At 36.8% G+C, this 19,580-nt stretch overlaps 1 protein-coding gene across 1 annotated transcript in view; it reads left to right on the forward strand.

Annotated features, from left to right (window-relative positions):
* The first annotated feature begins 1,697 nt into the window (after positions 1 to 1,697).
* The window catches only part of LOC139723706 (high-affinity choline transporter 1-like), an 18,560-nt gene continuing 677 nt past the window's right edge, over positions 1,698 to 19,580 (forward strand). Inside the window, exons 1-7 of the mRNA XM_071634928.1 lie at positions 1,698 to 1,863; positions 9,731 to 9,844; positions 10,422 to 10,577; positions 11,487 to 11,635; positions 12,426 to 12,551; positions 18,541 to 18,694; positions 19,344 to 19,561. Of these exons, the coding sequence (XP_071491029.1) occupies positions 1,698 to 1,863; positions 9,731 to 9,844; positions 10,422 to 10,577; positions 11,487 to 11,635; positions 12,426 to 12,551; positions 18,541 to 18,694; positions 19,344 to 19,561 (1,083 nt within the window). The remainder of the gene's footprint in view (positions 1,864 to 9,730; positions 9,845 to 10,421; positions 10,578 to 11,486; positions 11,636 to 12,425; positions 12,552 to 18,540; positions 18,695 to 19,343; positions 19,562 to 19,580) is intronic.

Consider the following 19,580-nt stretch of genomic DNA (forward strand, 5'->3'; position numbering starts at 1 on the left):
GTACCATTGAGACTTCAACTGGTACCGGAAGACTTGTGCTGGTTTCAACTGGTAAGCAGTGCAACTTCAACTGGTATAAACTGGTACCAGTAAGACTTCAGCTGATACCGGTAGTTGACTGGTTCCAACTGGTAAGCAGTGCAATTTCAACTGGTATAAACTGGTACCAATAAGACTTCAACTGGTACCAGTAGACTTGTACTGGTTTCAACTGGTAAGCACTGCAACTTCAACTGGTATAAACTGGTACCAGTAAGACTACAACTGGTACCAGTAGACTTGTACTGGTTTCAACTGGTAAGCAGTGCAACTTCAACTGGTATAAACTGGTACCAGTAAGACTACAACTGGTACCAGTAGACTTGTACTGGTTTTAATTGGTAAGCAGTGCAACTTCAACTGGTATAAACTGGTACCAGTATGATTAAACTGGTATCAACTGGTACCAGTACATCTTCAGCTGGTATCAACTGGTTTCAGTTACAATTGCTTATTTTGTTACTGGAAATTTGGAGTTATCTTCTGATTTCAACTGGTACCAGTTGAAACCAGTTAAGACCAGTTAAAACCAGTAAAGACCAGTTAAAAATGCTTACTGGTTTCTACTGGTTTCTACTGGTTTTTCGACCTGGAAGCTTAATACAGGAGCAGGGTGCGGGGAGCTGCACTCAGTGGCACCCTTTTATACTACTGGGTCGTCATGGTAATCGAACAGTAAATATGGATGCACGTGATACTCGTGCCCTCGGATAACAATAAATCGACATGGATTTTCGGCCACAGGGTCGCTATAGTAATCGAACAGTAAATATGGATGCACAGTCTATTCAATAGCTCAAGGACTGTCTCGGGGGAAAGTGTTTACAAAAAAAATAGTGTTTGGCTGCTCCTCTTTGCAATACTTGCACAAAAAAGTGGGAGAACCTGAGGCGATTAGGCACATTCGAAAGCGTACCTGAGCAGTCCCCGTTTTGCGGAGTAGACAAGCTGGCATGGGGCAAGTCCATGTAGGACCTATTTCATTTCATTTCCTTACTTCCGCAAAGGGAGGAGGTTATGTTTTCATCGGCGTTTGTTTGTTTGTTTGTTTGTTTGTCCGTATGCAAAATAACTCAAAAAGCTGAGAACGGATTTGGATGAAACTTACAGGAAAGGTTGAAAATGACACAAGAAACAGGGGATTGAATATTGATAAGCACCGACAAATTCTGAGTTTGCCGCGAAGGTCAGTTATATTCAGAATATAGAATGATATATATATATATATATATATATATATATATACGAACACACACATAAATTCAATCTCCCTATTTTGCTCTCTTGTGACCTTGTCTGGCTGCTGTTGTATTCATCGATCATGCGGACAGCATTACGTGACTGTCGATTGCTTTGGGGGGATAGTTGAATAACACAGATTACTCGACACACACGAAAAGAGTTTATGGATAAACTGATGCTAGGCTAACTTATGACAATCGAATCAACTGTTCCTTTCGGGTACAGAATGGAATACCAGATAATCATTGTTAAGAATCGTTCGTAACAAAACATCCCATTTACTCTCTCGTGTAATGCAGAATTCTATCCCTTGATTGATTATGACCCATGCAGGAGTTTCACGAATCGAGTTCCATTCGAGTTAGACCATTTAAGGACCTGGTACATCTTCACTGCTGAAGAAGATATAAACAACCATGGCGGTTAACTGGGGCGGAGTCGCGGGAATGATAGTCTTTTATCTAATCATTCTCGTCGTCGGGCTATGGGCATCCCGCAAAGCCAAGCAACGCAACAACAGCGAGGTGGTGATGGTAGGAGGCAGAGACTTCGGTTGGGTGGTAGGATTCTTTACTCTAGTCGGTAAGTTTTCCTTTAATTTTTGCTGAAATATGCATGACTGTGATTTCAGACTCTATAAATGTAAAAAAACTAAGGTTAAAATAGATTGAAATTTAAATAATATTCAAATCAAGACTCTATAAACTATACCCTCTTATAATGCTTTACCCTTGAGAGAGAGGAGAAAAAAGGTCAAAATAATATTTTCATACTCAACGATGTTTCAGTGAAGTTTTTCGTCTGACAAAGAGACAACAATTAAAACAGATAAGATACCATTGTATTGTCTTTGCACTTGAACGACAAAGGAACCATTTTCGGTTTATTCTTGATTGTTTGTGTATTAATTGGAATGTAGCAGAATAAACTGTTATTTGTTATTCTGTGTTTCTCAAGTGACAATATCACGTTTGTCATGTGACTTTGACAGTAGTTTTCACGTTTGTTTGTTTTTTAATTAAGTCCTATTCATCTATAGAATTACTCCATGAAATACATTGCCGCCTACACAATGTTTACAAGTCACGCATTTTATTCCATATTGGTTTCACACCTGTTTATTCATTATTTGAAGGTCTATTTGTTTATTTACAAAATCAACCAGTGGAAGGAAAGCACTTCAAATCACATATGGGAAAAGAAGTCTGTTTTAAAGCATTTTTTGGTAATTTTTCCTTTCTCCATTAGGCTGAATTTCATGTAAGAATTTAGATTATAAGCTGATTATAAACTGTATGAAAATTTTCATCAGCCTGGAAATGAATTCGCGAAAAGGGTTATAATACAAAGAAGGAGTTTTCTTTATTATTATTCAGCCGATAGACTTGATTATGAAGTGAAAGAGCTTACTGCAATGTCAAAAATTACTTTCCCATAATTTCGTTTACATACCTTCATATCACTTTCCAGTTTCCAAAACAGTGGATGTTATTTTCCATGTTAGGTATGATTACTCCCTTTTCCGGTAAAAAGAGAAAAATGTGTTAGAAATAAATGCAAGTCATGTTCAAAACATGTGAACAATTAAGCCTCTAATATTCCCTTTCCTATCATAATAATTTGTGCTCTTTATTTTTTTTCTACTTCAAACTTCCAGTATTCAAACGGGGAAGGAAAATTTGCGTAAATGCCACATATAAGTATTCCTGGGATTCAGCTTCCAGAGTTTATTTCCCTCTTACTTAAGTAGTGGCAATATCCTCGAGGTGAAGACTTTTAGTGCTTATATTTGAGGATCGCTATGTTAAAAAAAAAAATCTTGCTGATCAACCCCCAATTCCACCATGTTTATATGGCCTTTATGCTGTTGCTCTTTTTTTTTAACTTGAATTTCCTCTTCGTTTGATTCTTGTATTTTTGTATACGGAATTGTGATAGGGCCGGACTGAGTCCATTTTATTCACAGGTGTGAGACCTACAGCTACTATTTCTTGCGAAGCAAATGGGTTCAGTGTGACACTCGTTGCTGGCTTCCAGGCGGGGCGGCAATGCCACTACCACAGCCACAACCACGTAAGAGGGTGTACCTCCCATGCGTGCCACCTTTGTGTTTTCAAAGAAGTTTAATCCGAACAGAGCTCATACCTAAAAAACAAACAAACAAACATAAGACATACATGAAATAACAACACCAACATACGGACGTGTTTGAAAGGTAGAAACAATATTATAGCAACAACTTTTACTGTATAGTTGTTTACATTCTAAAAATAGAACTGGGTCCGTTGGGGTCACACACCGTTCCGAGTCAAAAAAATGACTTGGAATTTGGTCATAAAGACCCGGAATGGGGTCACCCTGACCCAATTCATGACTCTGGATGGGGTCATATCTGACTCCATTCCTTGTCATTTCTGACCCGGGACGATGTGTGACCCCCAACGGACCCAGCTCCGGGTCAGTTCTGACCCGGATTTGCCGTGTTCATTGCAGGAGTGACTGGTTTCATTTCATTCTTAAAGGGGAAGGCTGGTACTGATCAGTGGGAATCAGTGGGAAAGCCGGGGGTGATTGTTCCAATCCTTGTGGGATTCATTTAAGAGTACAGATTATGTCTATATTGTTGTGTGAAAATTATTACTTCAGAATGGTCTCATATTCAAGTAATGTGCAGTTGAATGTTTCCAGGTTAGCATGCATATACAGTGATGGGGCGATCGTTAACGGCCCGTCACTTTACCTCAGCATCAATGTCTTGTTTGGTTTATGTAAGCATTGGGCGTCTATAAGGATGTTCACATATGTGATTTCCGTATATTTTATGTAAGTGTGTGTGTGTGTGTGTGTGTGTGTGGGTGTGTGGGTGTGTGAGTGACGTGTGTTGAGTTTCCAAAGTATCAAAGAACAACTGCTCGGTTGGAAAAGTAGAGTAAGCAAAAATGAATTCAAAGATTGCAAAAGTTGCACTTATGCATCGCTTTCAGTTCCGTCGTCTGGGGCACTAACTTTATACAGGTTGCGTTTTTGCACATAATTTCATAACATACGATGCACACATTGTATATTATAAGTAGTCTAGTCTGTTCGGGTATCCGTATGGCTATTAAAGGACTTTTAGTTAATCAGAGCCTTGCATGCGTAAAAAATTGACGTGCAATGCCCCCTTGTAATGATACTTTTGATTCTACGTTAATGAATCGTGGAATTCCTTACCTTCTCGTGCAGAATTAATGTTCAGTAGGTGCCACCGATGCATGGGGCCCTATAAGGACATAATTTTCTGTGTCTCTTTTGAAAAGACAGGACGACCCCCCCCCCCCCTCCTTGCCGAATACTTCATGAACGATAAACCACTTATAAATCTACCCGTTGGTCTTAGTCGATACGATGTGCTTCGTGTAGTTCTTTCACTGTTCGCATTGATTTCCTGAATTCTGTTAGGAATTGTACTTTACGGAAATGAGATTATGAAGGTCGTGAATCCATGCGAATGCAATGAGCCACATATGATATGCAGTTATCCGAGTGTGACACAAACAGGCGAAGTTAAAACTTCATAGCTAGTGGCAACCACCATGAAGGGATTCTCAGACTAACTTGCTAGGCATTCCAACAACATTCCAGGAAATAAAAAATATGCCAAAGAATCCAGCGCTGCAATCAACCAACCTCTAACTACCTGCATGATTTGCCATTTATATCCACACTACCTCTTGTGTCCAAGAGGCCCACAGGAAGTAATTGAGACAGCAAAACAAAAACACCAAAAAAAAAAAAAACAAGCAAAAAAACAACAACAAACAAACAATCAGCCTGTAGAAAACTTGTAAAGACTACTCATGATGAGTTCATGCTTCCGAATTTTCAGTCAGAAAATAGTAAACTTATCGGAATACAACCCAATGGGTATACGAATTAGGATCAGCCGAGGTGATCCAAATGCTGCTCAACCACTGGGCGACTTTCGGTGGGTCTCGTGAAAGAGGGTTACGTATAGATGTACATGTACTTCGGTGAATTAATAATGAGCACCGTCAACTGTCAAGATTTTTAAGAATCCTCGCCAAATCCTCATCATCTGGGTATTTACGTATATTTCACATGTTTTAATTATGGAGGATAAGATTGCCAGGTGTGTTGACCGCATGTTGGGCACCGATGCCAATTTTGTGGTCACGAGAGGGAGAGGAGAATAAAATCCCTCAGTAATCACACACACAAACCAACATACAAGTTGGTCCCATGCAGTACAGAGATATTTTCATGAACATACAGGATCAGACACCTTGAAGTAAAGTACCAATCAAGGTTCAAGTTTTGATGCAGAGGTCAAAAGAAATATACCAAAACACAAAACAACGAGACCAATATTAATGTAACGTGAAGACTCGTCTTAGTATAATATATTCGTTAATAACGTTTTTACTGATGTTACTTCTGGTATTTTAGTTTCTGATATCACCGATCATTTCCCGATATATGCGCTTGTACCACAGTTTTCTACTAGGAAAATGCCAACCCTTAATTCAAGTTTTCGTGATATGTCCGAATGTAATCTTGATAGACTTAGAGAGGGACTGAGGTCAGTTGATTGGTCCTCTGTTTATAACCAAAGAAATGTAAATTCGTCCTTTGTTGTTTTTATGAACATCCTTATAAATACTTGTAATGTTTATATACCCTTATTAAGACGATTCAGATCGAATTATAAGAGAGTACCAAAACAACCATGGATTTCAAAGTCCCTACTTAGGTCTATCAATAGGAAGAATAAATTGTTTTGCAGATACCGAAAATCTCCAAATTTTTTCAATTTCAATTTCAATTTATTTTCGTATTTCTCGATGGGAAATACATGGTTTATAACAAAATATAATACAGAATGTCCAGCTTGGATATATACATGAAGAAATAGGAATACAAAAGTAATACATAACGGTCGATCTGTCATTTTCAATCAAAGTAAAGGATGCGAAGAGAAATACGATGGAACCTACTAAAAAGCAAAGCTTGTTGAGTGTAGGTCCCAACAAAAGCCTAGTAAGGGGAACAGGATGAGGAGCACGGGTACAATTAAGACCAAAAGTAAGGATAAACAAAAGAGAATGACTATTACTCGGGGCTCAGAAGATTCTTCTCACATGCATTTATGTGTGTGATAAAATGAGAACAAGTAACCACATGCTGCACACTATAGCCGTTGCTCTAATAGCAATTTAGACATGGGAGTGATAATGACGTGAATACTTAAGTACTATTAGGGTTTAAACATTCCGGCTTCCATAGACACGGGGAAAGATTTGAATAATGGAGAACATGAATCAATTGCAATTCCTATATGTGATATACCAGCCAGCTGCAATGATGCATAAAAGAAAGGAAAGAAAGAAAGGAGGGGAAAACTATGCGACACGACCAAGGTCTTACTAGAAGTGGAAGGAAGAACACCGATGGGAAGGAATTTGTGAGAGCATGCAACTAAAATGTATATGCATGAGTCTGTTCACATGGCAACAACCGAGTAGTATAACAGAGCAGCCATCAGCATAACAAAAAGGAATTTTTATGCACTTGTGTGTTGTAGCTATTCAATACATGCTCTCTGAGTTTACGCTTAAAGGATGATAATGACAGACAGCTTTTAACCTCTGTTGGGAGATCATTCCAATATTTAGGACCTGTATACATAATTGTGTTTTTAGCGAAAACTGTTCGAGTTCGTGGAAGGTGATAAGCGTCACTCTGGCGAGTTGGATAGTGGTGGACAGAATTGTTTCTTATGAACATCTGTAAAAAGACACCAGGAGGAAGATCTTTTGAGGAAAATTTATACATAAAAATACCTAAATTATAACCAAACAAATCTATCAGTTTTAAAATCTTATTTTTCTGAAATAAGGCGTTAGTGTGAGATAAATACCCAGCATGGTTAATAATTCTGATCGCTCGCTTTTGAAGAAGAAAAAGTGAATCCAGTAAGTATTTAGATGCGTTACCCCACGCAAGAATTCCATAATTAAGATATGGGGAAATCATGGTTGAATATACAATCTGCAAGATATGGTTGGGCAAAAAAATGTTTCAGTTTGTTTAGGATTCCTGTATTTCGTGACAAAATTTTACTTAAAAAATTAAAGTGAGTTTTCCAGGAAAGGTCACTATCGATGTAAAGTCCTAAAAACTTTGTACTATCTACTCGGGTTAGGTTAATATCATTAATCTTAACATCATCAGGAATAACTTGCAAGGAATTGCTAAACATATAACATATAATGTGTTTTATCAACATTTAATGATAACTTGTTAGCGTAAATCCAGGACTGAACAGATTTCAATTCTTTATTCATTATACTTACAAGGATATTGGGATTGCGGTGAGACAGAAATAGATTTGTATCATCAGCGAAACAAATAAAAGAAAGAATCTGTGACGAATTTGGAGATCGTTGATGTACAGGATGAATAAAAGTGGGCCAAGAAGAGAACCCTGGGGGACACCGCAAGAAGTTGACGTCATACCTGACTCATAGCCATTTATGTAAACAAATTGTTTTCTGTTTGTGAGATAGTCTTTAAACCACTCTAAAGCCCTCCCACGGATACCGTAATGGCTTAACTTATAATGCAAAATTTGATGGTCAATGGTATCAAAAGCCTTCGAAAAATCGAGAAAAACACCGATGGTGTGGGAAGCATCATCTAAAGCATGAGCTACTTTATCAATGAAGGCTAATAATGCGTGAGTTGTGCTATGCTGTTTTCTGAATCCAAATTGGAAATTAGAAAGAATATTGCAATTAACAAGAAATCTAAGAGTTCGTTTATAAACAAGCCTTTCAAGAATTTTTGAGACTGAGGTTAAGAGAGATATCGGGCGGTAATTACTCACAAATTCTTTTGGACCCTTTTTGTATATGGGAACAACTCGAGCGATTTTCATATTATCTGGGACTTTGCCACTAGATAAAGATTGATTGAAAATATAAGTGAGTGGAGAAATTATTTCATTTATTATATTCTTCAGAAGAAAAGCCGAAATACCATCATTACCTATACTTTTCTTAATATTTAGGTTATCAACAATTTCTTTGATTTCTTCTTCAACAATAGGAATGAAAAACATGGTTTGTACATTCCTGTCTTTTAAAAAAGAATGAAAAGTTGTCTGGGTATTTGGTATTTTGCTAGCAAGATCAGGTCCTAAGTTAACAAAGTAATCATTAAATACATCGGCCATTTCCTGTGGATCATCAACTTGATGACCGTCATTCAAAATATGAGTAGGGGAATTTGTAACAGTGCTAGATTTCAAAGCTGTGTTTATTACCCTCCACGTACTCTTAATGTCAAACTTGCATTTTTCAAACTGATTTGCAAAATACAGTTGCTTGGCTAAGCGCAACGAAGAAGTAAGTACATTGCGGTAACGAATATAATGGGATTTAGTTACATCATTCGGAGATTTTCGGTATCTGTAAAACAATTTATTCTTCCTATTGATAGACCTAAGTAGGGACTTTGAAATCCATGGTTGTTTTGGTACTCTCTTATAATTCGATCTGAATCGTCTAAATAAGGGTAAATGATGTAACTAAATCCCGTTATATTCGCAATTGATTGCAATTGATTCATGTTCTCCATTTTTCAAATCTTTCCCCGTGGCTATGGAAGCCGGAATGTTTAAACCCTAAAATTATATAGTACTTAAGTATTCACGTCATTATCACTCCCTGTCAAAATTGCTATTAGAGCAACTGCTATAGTGTGCAGCATGTGGTTTCTTGTTCTCATTTTATCACACACATAAATACATGTGAGAAGAATCTTCTGTGCCCCGAGTATTAATAGTCATTCTCTTTTGTTTATCCTTGCTTTTGGTCTTAATTGTACCCGTGCTCCTCATCCTGTTCCCCTCACTAGGCTTTTGTTGGGACCTACACTCAACAAGCTTTGCTTTTTAGTAGGTTCCATAGTATTTCTCTTCGCATCCTTTACTTTGATTGAAAATGGCACATCGACCGTTATGTATTACTTTTGTATTCCTATTTCTTCATGTATATATCCAAGCTGGACATTCTGAAATTGAAAATAGTTTAAAAAAACAAAAAAACTTTGTTTTTTTCATGTTCGATGCTCGTGACACTTTATTAATCTTGTTTTTTTTTTTATTCTCTACGCTTATCAAAGTCCATAAACATGAGGTTGCTAAAAGCTATCCAATTGCCATGCAACGCCTCATTCGAGACGGAAAAAATAATGATTTGGCTTCCGTGCATGTTTCACAGTGGCTCACATTCAAACTCATTCATCGTGTTTTCTGAGAGGAGAACAATGCCTGCATTTTCTTTTGTTGATGTACTTTGTATACACAGTAAGAAAAATGCCTTTTATCTGACAGACTGTCAAACGGTGTTCTTTCACTGATCTTCGTGTCTCGTCCTTTTCACAGCCACCTGGGTGGGAGGAGGGTACATCAACGGCACGGCAGAGGTAGTGTTCAAGGAGAGCAAAGGGCTCGTCTGGGCACAGGCGCCCTTGGGCTACAGTCTGAGTTTTTTCATCAGTAAGTCGGAAACTTCATACATGTCAAAGCTTTATATGTGAGTGGGAGTTATAATAATGTTTGCGTATGTGTGTGTATTATGTGTTTGTGTTTTTGTGTGGAGCATTCTCTTCTCTCTCCTTCTCCTCCTCCTCCTCCTTCCTGCTCTAACTATCAGAAGGAACGCTTTTGTAGTGCCTGATATTTTGTACAAAGCTGTGATATATATTTTCATAGATTTTTTTTTGCCCTTGTCGTTTCGGCATTATTTGAGGAAGATGAAATTATTGCTAAGCAATGTTAACCAAAATATGTAGGGCACTTCTACATAATTATGTTCCAGTTTTGTGAAATAATGTCACTGTTTATTTAGAGTGGGGAACACTTATCATCTGGCGATGTTATTTAGTTGATGCAATTCAGAAATGTAATTTACAGAGTTACGTAAAAACATGATAATCATGATGACATGTGAAGAGGAAATTCCTTGTTTTATTCTTTAAAGTACGGATATTGTTTCCTGTATCCATGTGATTATCGATTTTTGTTTTCTATTTAATCACCATCCATTCTACTCACCCCCCCCCCCCCTTCGCAGATGGAATATTCTTCGCGGAAAAGATGCGAGCGGCAAATTACGTCACAATGATCGATCCTTTCCAAGTAAAGTATGGCAATCGGATGGGTGGTTTCCTATTCCTTGCGGCTCTGATGGGCGAATTGCTTTGGTGTGCCGCCATCCTAGCAGCGCTCGGTAAGATCTGGCCTGCTCACAGGCAATTACCCTATCCGAAATCATCCCCACTGTCTTCTAGTAAACCAGTTTATAATCTTGATTATAGTTCTCTAATTGAGTTTCAAAGTCATTGATCAGAACCCCTCATCCAATTTCTTTGCTTAACATCATCGTTTATAATGATTATTGATGATTGATTCCTTTATTTTCTAATGCACTTTGTTTTTCTCTCTTATTTCTGATTTTAATATTGATAATATTAGTGTAATACATATGGAGCGACTCCGTGTATGCGACATAGTATTTCAATAATTATCATTAGCAGAATTACATAATGAATACATATGATGTATCTATTACTTTTTGCATCTTCATTTTGATACATGACTTGGCATGACTTCCCAGTGAAGTAATAAAGTAACCAGGGGGGCATTTCATGAAGCGTTTTAGTCGGATATTTTCCTGACAAACTGTTACAAGCTACTGAAATCCTTGCATCTTATTGGCTGGGAGCAAATTTGTCCGACAACTTTGTCGGACAAAATGCTTCGTGAAATGCCCCCCAGGACACATACTTACAAGGTGTACCTACAAAAGGTTGTTACTCTATGTGATACTGAAAAAATGAGTGAAGTTTCTAAACATCAAGGAAACGCGTAAAATATTCATACATCCCATGTCTTTTAAAGAGAATTCTGTTTGAAAAATCTTCCTGTCGTGTAAACGCTGACTGGTAATCAACAACATCGGTATGCGATATAGATGCGGCTTATACCAAGGTATTATATACTTAGGAAAACAATCACGGATGATCCAAAGGATAAAGGTTCTGTGGCATTATGGTGGTACATTCTGAAAAAAAGACCCCGTCACACAAACAGACACACACAAAAATTGTTGTGATATTTTTCCTTTGTGTGCCTGCAGGATCAACAATCGCTGTGATTATAGACATAGACCAGCATCTTGCGGTGATCATATCAGCTTGCATTGCAGCTGTGTACACTGTGTTCGGGGGTCTCTACTCCGTTGCCTACACTGACATTGTACAACTCTGTCTCATAGTGTTTGGTCTGGTAAGTCAAAGTAAGATAAACTTTGTTTGTGCTATAATATTTAGATTTTTTTTTCAAGTCAATTGTCACCCTCTGTACAAATGCATTGTAAAATCGCAAGTGGTGATCAACATTTTAACAAACATGATGAGAAAAGGAACCAGCGGATATTGAACCTGCCATCTACTGCTTTCCGGGACTTGGCATTAATTTGTTCCAAGTTCATCGTGTCACTGTGGGTAACCAGGGATAGCCTGGTGGTAGAGTCATAGCCCGGGAAACAGCAGATGACAGACTCGATTCCCCATGGTTTTTTTTTTTTTGACATGTTTGTCGACACATACAATATTCACGATAGCATTATAAACATGATGACGTCGACAACGGTGATCTCTTGATAAGCATTATCAGCGTCGCTTCTGTTTCAAAGTTACAGGCGGTGCTATATAAAATGGTAACTGCAGTCATTCTATCTTTATGTAAAATGACTTGATTTGATTTGATCTGATTTGATTTGATTTGATTTGATGTCTGCTCTTTTCTGAAATAGAAATAACGTTGCAAACAAATTTTCCAAAACATATCAGACATTGAACAGAATTAAATGTTTATGCATGTACATGCATACATACATACATAATGCATGTACATGTACCAATCATAAAGTATGCGTTGCTTGATTCTCAATGATAAAGTAATAGCGATAAGAGTCAAGCTATTCAAAGAATCCATGACATACATTCAATTAGTCATTGATTCAATTATTGGTTTAATGAGTTTAATGGTTTACATCATGTTTCCCTATCACCAGTGGCTCTGCCTGCCTTTTGCTCTAACGAATGACGCCGTGACCCCCCTGAACGAGACTAAGGAGCGATGGCTGGGCCACCTGAGCCCCAACAAGGTTGGCGTGTGGCTCGACTACATCATGCAGCTGGTGAGCCGTATAATCTTTTAATTATTGATAAACATGTATCCCCCATTTTGCAGCCATTCATCTTCAGATGGACAGTATGGATTTTTCATTAGAATGAAGAATTTAGTGCGATTCCCTATGAGATTCAAAGGATAAAATGACAAAACGAAATCCGGAGCGTATAAAGGTGTCCAAAACATCGACACTGTACATTGAAACCGACACCCTAGCATTGCGCGAAAAGAACGAACATTCAAGCATGAGACTACTCGCAGCGGTTTTGCATTCTTCACTGGGGATTTAATTGAAGATGTCCAAATATTACTGAAAATCCGATAATAAACAAGATCAACAGCAAAACAATGATACCGTAGATTATAAATGCACATTGGAAAAGCATTATGTACTTTTCGCACGTATTGTCAATAGAGGGTAGGGATGGGGGTTGGTTTCAAAATTACGGCGCAACTTGGAGCGTGTACCGCAAATCGCATTTTTAATGCGCGCTTGTGAATTCAGAGTATTTTCTTTACATGTGAGTAAAATTTCAGGCAAATTATGAGATATTTTAAGTATCTATTGATTGAAAAACATTAGGGTGTCGATTTGTTGGACACCCTACTATACATACAGGAGACAAAACAGGGAGTATATCAATTCTAAAATCTTGGGATAGAGCAAATGTGTTAGTTCACGTTGGAACAAAGTAGATTATGATAGTGTATGGCAGAGGCCGCCAAAGAAACCGTCAATTCATGGTTCGCCTTTGTATGGTAACTTTTGGTGCGTTGATGTATGGAGGGTGGATCGTTTCATTTCATTTCATTTCATTTCATTTTCAACAAAGAGTGTCAAAGATCAACGGGAGTAACGGAAAGATTTTTTTTTTTAAATAGCTCAGCGACTTTTTTTGTATGGATGGGGATAAATAGATTTCTTTTGGCCTTGCATTCGCGACTCATTCAATAGCTACTAGCCAAGTTCGAATGTTTTGCCCGGCACGCACTGCAAGCGTGGTGTATGAATAGATAAGTGACAATGAACAGAAGATAGCACTTGGGGTTAGATAACATAAAACTTTCCATGCTCAGAAAATTTCCAACAAAAATTTCCATGGTCTGATTAAGAAAAAAAAAGTGAATGCGTAAAGTGACTTTTGTATACATTTTTTTTTTTCATCCAGGAAAGGGAAAAATAATTACCGGCTCAGTAACTGCATGCATGCGTGCATTTCAGCTATAAATGCCTCGACAGGGGTAGCCAGATCGCCGCTAGTCTTTGCGGCGCCAGACTTTTTTTTTTTTGTTCCTCGCGGCCAGAGTTCACGACCAAATCCTGTAAAAATATACAAACTGAAGATGCATAAATGTAGACATATGTTCCCGTATGCTAAATATAATAATTTCATGAATATGCTGTGTAGTGAAAAAAGTCTATGTCCCAATAGTTGTTTAAGTTATACTTACTGAAATTAGTCACAGTCAGAGGTATTTGAAGACCTTTATCATATTTCCTATAATTCTAACACAATTTTCATGGTTTCCAATTACAACGTTTTAACAAATTTGTCATTTTCAATGTCTTTCTTTCTACTATCTAGTCACATTACTTCGTATTTGAAGCCCTGTACAAACATCACCCATGGTGCAATATAGTAGGGGAAAGATTCCGTTATGGATAAGCCATATATCATGAGTAACAAATAGTATTTTCAATCATCTTAGCAGAATTACATAATTTTATACATGTAATATGTGTGTATTGTATGTGTGTCTGCCTGTCTGTGTCTGTGTCTGTGTTTCTGTGTCTGTGTCGAAGTCTGTGTGTGTGTGTGTGTATGTGTGTTTGTGTGAGTATAGTTGTTGTAATAGATGCCTACGATGTGAGCACGCTTCCCTTCCCCCAGTTGCAAACTATGCATCATTACCCCCCCCCCCCCCCAAAAAAAAGAAATAAACATTCTGGTTGATAGACCATCCTTGTGACTAGTATGCAGAACATTCTTGAATAATCCAGACCATTATCTGTGTGAGAGTTTATCTGGAACTGATAGAAAATTTCGATTTTTTTTCCTATTTCTTGATCATGAAAACATAGATATCAGGGTCCATGTTTGCAATAAGTGAAGTTCATTCCATTTCAGCTGTATACTAGTATTCATCACTTGTCTATCATAATGGGTTTTTTTTTTCTTGCTAAAACCAATATTTTGTAAATAGGGGACGTGAGCATAGGTGTTTCGAAAAAAAAAAAACACGTTTGGACACTTCCCAAGGGGTTGCCTTTGAATGTTCACCTTTTTGACAAGCCATTGTATAGCAATGTTTACTCTATTAGATTAATTTCATTGTATTTCTTGAAAACAAAAGTCTCCTTCCTATACAACCGGAACTACTTTTTGAAGACATGAAACACTGAAGCATATATATTCGCGTTAAATTACATGTTTTCTTTACCGTGGGGTGGGGTAATTTCGAACTCATCCCACTCGGGCGCCTTTAAAATATGTGCATCCTTTTGACTATTACAGTTGTTGAAGAGCAGTGTCTCTTCTATCATTAAGAAAGAAAAGAAAGGTAAAGTTTCTTTGCTACACGGCAGAACGATTCTCTACAGGCATGCACAAAAATAGGATAATCGAGGTTTGATATAGGCCAAAGAGTAATAGAGCTGATATGATTGTATATACTTTTGAAGAATTTCTTGATAGAATATCTCAAGAAAATAAAGAAGTTTATATTATTGGTGATTATAACATTGATATGATGAAAACAGGTATTCAAGCGGTGAAATTGCAAATTATTATTTTGTCTTATGCTTTTCATTCTCATATTGTTAATCTACAAGAGTATCTCACACATCCAAAACTCTTTTGGATGATATTTTCTCAAAGAGTGTTAATGTAAATAATTTTGATAATGGGATTTATATTCTATGATATATCTGACCATTTGCCAAAATTTATCATTCTACAGTATCCCAGCGAAAAGGTGCAAAACACCTATCAAAACAGATCAATTATGTATAGAAAAGAATCAGATGAAAATATTGTACTATTTGATAGTGAATTAGAACAGGAGGACTGGCGAGATGTACAGTATATCAAACACACCGCTGATAAGGCTTAAGATGTTTTTTCTTGATAAGTTTTTATATTATCATAGGAAAAATGTTCCTTTAGTTAAAATGAAAACACGAAGGAAAAATATACAACCTTGGATTACTAAGGGAATTATGCGTTCAATAAACACCCATAATAAATTGTATGAGTTAAAGGTTACAACTTGAATTGTTGAAAATTTTGTTTATTACAGGAAATGTAGAAATGAACTTACTAATTTAATTCTTATATCGCGTAAAACATATCATTCTAATAAATGTATTTTGAATAAAAATTATGTCAGTGGTTTACGGGAAGTTATACACGATACTTGGTAAGAAAATAAGGAAAATGTATCTGTTGTTTATGCTGATGACGTAGAACTCACCAACGATGATGATATATCTGAAGCTGTTAATTCACATTTTGTGAATATCGATCCTCAATTAGCTTCTAAAATAGAACATAAGAAAGCAAATTCATATTTTGTTTCATTTCTTTTTCCGTATTTTCACAAGACTCTTTTCTTTACACCAACAGATGATGAAGAAATATTGAAGATTATTGAAAACTTGAAACAAAGTTCATCTAGAGGGCATGATGATATAAGTGTTTGTTTATTGAAGAAGATGATTAAACGAATAACTGCACCTTTTAGTGTATGTGTTCAATCTTTCTCTCACCACAGGGGTATGCCCCAATTCTTTTAAGATAGAAAAAGTTGTTCCAGTATTTAAAACAAAATGACCCTTTTGTTTTGAGTAATTACCGACCAATATCTATACTCCGTAGTATATCTGAAATTTTGGAAAAAATTATCAATAAACGGCTTTATTATTTTCTTCATACGAATGATCTCCTTATACCAAATTAGTTCTGTTTCAGAAAGGGATATTCCACCGACCGGGCAATAACTCAATTATTACCGTGTACATAAGATATATGAATCATTAGCTAATAAAAAAAGAAAACATGGATAGGTATATTTATGGATCTTTCCAAAGCATTTGCCCCAATAGATCATGATATTTAAGTTTATAAGTTACACAGATATGACGTTCGTGGTTTAACACTTTCATGGATTTTTGATTTTTTATCCTGTAGAAAGCAATACGTATTATTCAAATCATCTGAATCTCGAAAATCTAATATTGTTTGTGCAGTTCTTCAGCCCCTGTTTCTCACATACATCAATGATATAACAAAGTCCTCCATAGGACTCTTAATTTTCTATTATTTGCTGATGATACTATTTTTTAAAACTTATCAGGATTTCGAAATGCTAATTAATACATTGAATATAGAAATCTATAAGGTTTCCCAATGGTTTGCATGCAGTGGACTGCTGTTGATATTCCAAAAGCAGATTTTAATCGTTTCAAATGTAATTTTCTTTTTTTTTAAACAAATTGATAACAATAGTAATGGTAGTGCATGTATTCATGGATTGCCTTTAACTGAAGAGAATTTCACGAGTTTTGTGGAAATTACAATTGACTCCAAGTTAACTTGGAAGAATCACATTCATAATATCCACACATCTATGTCTAAAGCAATGGGAATTTATACCGATTGAAAAACCTTAAGTCTCAATGCTATGATTTTTACCGTATAAAACATACTGCAACATTGCGTGGGGAAAATGGGGATTAAGTAGAATATACTCGATTTTTATTCTTCAGAAACTTATTCTGCGATTGATAACTAATTCCCCTTGTTTAACCCCTCCGATCTTTTATTTCAGCAATTGAAAATAATGCAATTCAATGATATACATACTTTTCAGACTGCAACGTTTATGCAAAAAAAAAAAAAAAATACGCATAATTGCCTCCCTAAAATTTTTGATGGTTTTTTTTTTCGCAGCAAACTCTGTAGTTCATTCCTACCCAACGCGTCAATCATCTGATTATCATTTGGAAAACCCTAGAATCATTAAAGCCCCCAAATTAATCATTACAACATCATGGACCAGATATCTGGAATGCTGTGCCTCTAGACTTAAAACAGTGTTTATCACTGAATATTTTTACAAGAGAATTGAAATATATCCTTATATCTCAATATTCTACCTAGATTTCGGTAAATTCATGTCATAAGTTTTGTTTTTATTAATTCTAACATAATTGTCGATGTTAAATACGGGGACAGAATTTTTGTGTAACCAACTTTCTGTAATTCCTATTACTGAAAATTGAAAATTATTTTACGAAGACAACAGTAAATCAATAGAATCAAATTTTTATTCATACTTCTAGCATTTAAATGAAGCAGACTAAAATGACGTTTGACACTTTCAATTCTAATAGTCCTTTCAACTGAATCATTATGATTAAAACTATTATCAGTACACTGTATTAATCTTACATATTTCATTAAATTCTTCAACCGTATGATGATTGTAGTGACATACAGCTCTATCTCTGTCAACATCAAAATCAGTATCCTTAATTAACGAAGTTCTTTTTTCTCCAGTAGTGAGTTAGGATCTATAAGGAACCGCTGCACGAGTTCGTTGTTGATAGAGCGTGAGTGCCTTCAGTATATGCTAGACGGCTCGGAACATTATTTTCCGAGGCATATACTGTAAGCATGGAACATGAAAGTGTATTCGCGGTGGTATATACTGCATGTTTTTCATTGCCTTGGGAGTAGGGGTTACTTTGGGCACCTCCCACAACGGTTGTCTCTGAATATGAACCCTTTTGATTGTATAGATATTGTAGAGAAATGTCTTTTATATCATTTCCATGGCACTTTTATAGAAATGAAAGTGTGTTAACATGAATGCACACATGCACTTTGGGAACGACTGTAATTGCATCTCTATCAAGTCGATGATGCATGTTCAAAGCTATGTATGGTATGTGGCATGAAGGGAATGACGTGACTTTATGTCCATGTCTTCAGCTGTGTGGTGGCGTGCCGTGGCAGGTGTACTACCAGAGGGCACTGTCAACGAAGACCCCTAAACAAGCTAAATACACGTCGTTCATGGCAGCCTTTGGCTGTCTCGTACTCAGTGTACCTGCCTACCTCATGGGTGCCGTGGGGGCCAGCACGGGTAAGTTATTCGCTGCTTCTGCAAACATCAACACATTTTAGAGAATGGTCTTCAAGCAAGCCCCGCCTTGCCTTAACAAGCATGAAATGTTGTAAGTGAGGAGTTGAAGCATTTTCTCTTTATCGCTTTAATTGAAAAAAAAAAAATTCTCCAATATCAGAAAAAAAATTCTGCAACATTTCCTATCAAAATTTTGGAAGTGCAGTAATTATTATTGTTGTTACTTTTACCATATCTATCATGATTGCCAATATTAAAGACATTTTTACTACTTATTCATTTCAAGCAACACTAGGTTTTGCTATAAAAATTGTTGCAATTACTGATTTTATATAAAGCAGCTTAAACGTATTCTTCGAATTTTTCTTTGCTTCCTTGAGCCACCGCTTTGAGCAGCAGTTAATGCCGTGGTGTAATTCGATATGAAAGTTCAGGTATCTGTCACACTTGAGCAGCCAATTTCGAGCTAATATGAATAGCCATTTTTTTTTTTTTGCACAAAACCCTACTTTATTAGCCCGCCTTTTTACATTTATGAAACAACCGGTGCCTGTAACTATTAAAGGGGCTACATAGAGATCACGAATCTCTTTTTATCTTTTGATGTGTCGTGAATTATGTACTTCTCTTTCAATTATTTATTATATAGACTGGAATATGACGAGCATCAACCTCAACACCACCGACCCCTACGAGCAGCCGAACATCATTCTCCCAGCTGTCATTCAGTACCTGACCCCGCCCTTCGTGGCCTTTCTGGGCCTCGGCGCCATCTCGGCCGCCGTCATGTCGTCTACGGACTCGTCTGTTCTATCCACGAGCTCGATGTGGACGCGAAACGTCTATCGCAACATCCTGCGACCAAAGGTTAGGGCACATTTTTTTT

The sequence above is a fragment of the Diadema antillarum genome, unplaced genomic scaffold (assembly GCF_040938485.1).
Source record: "Diadema antillarum isolate AM-2024a unplaced genomic scaffold, OU_Dant_1.0 scf00000197, whole genome shotgun sequence".
Lineage (NCBI taxonomy): Eukaryota > Metazoa > Echinodermata > Echinoidea > Diadematoida > Diadematidae > Diadema > Diadema antillarum.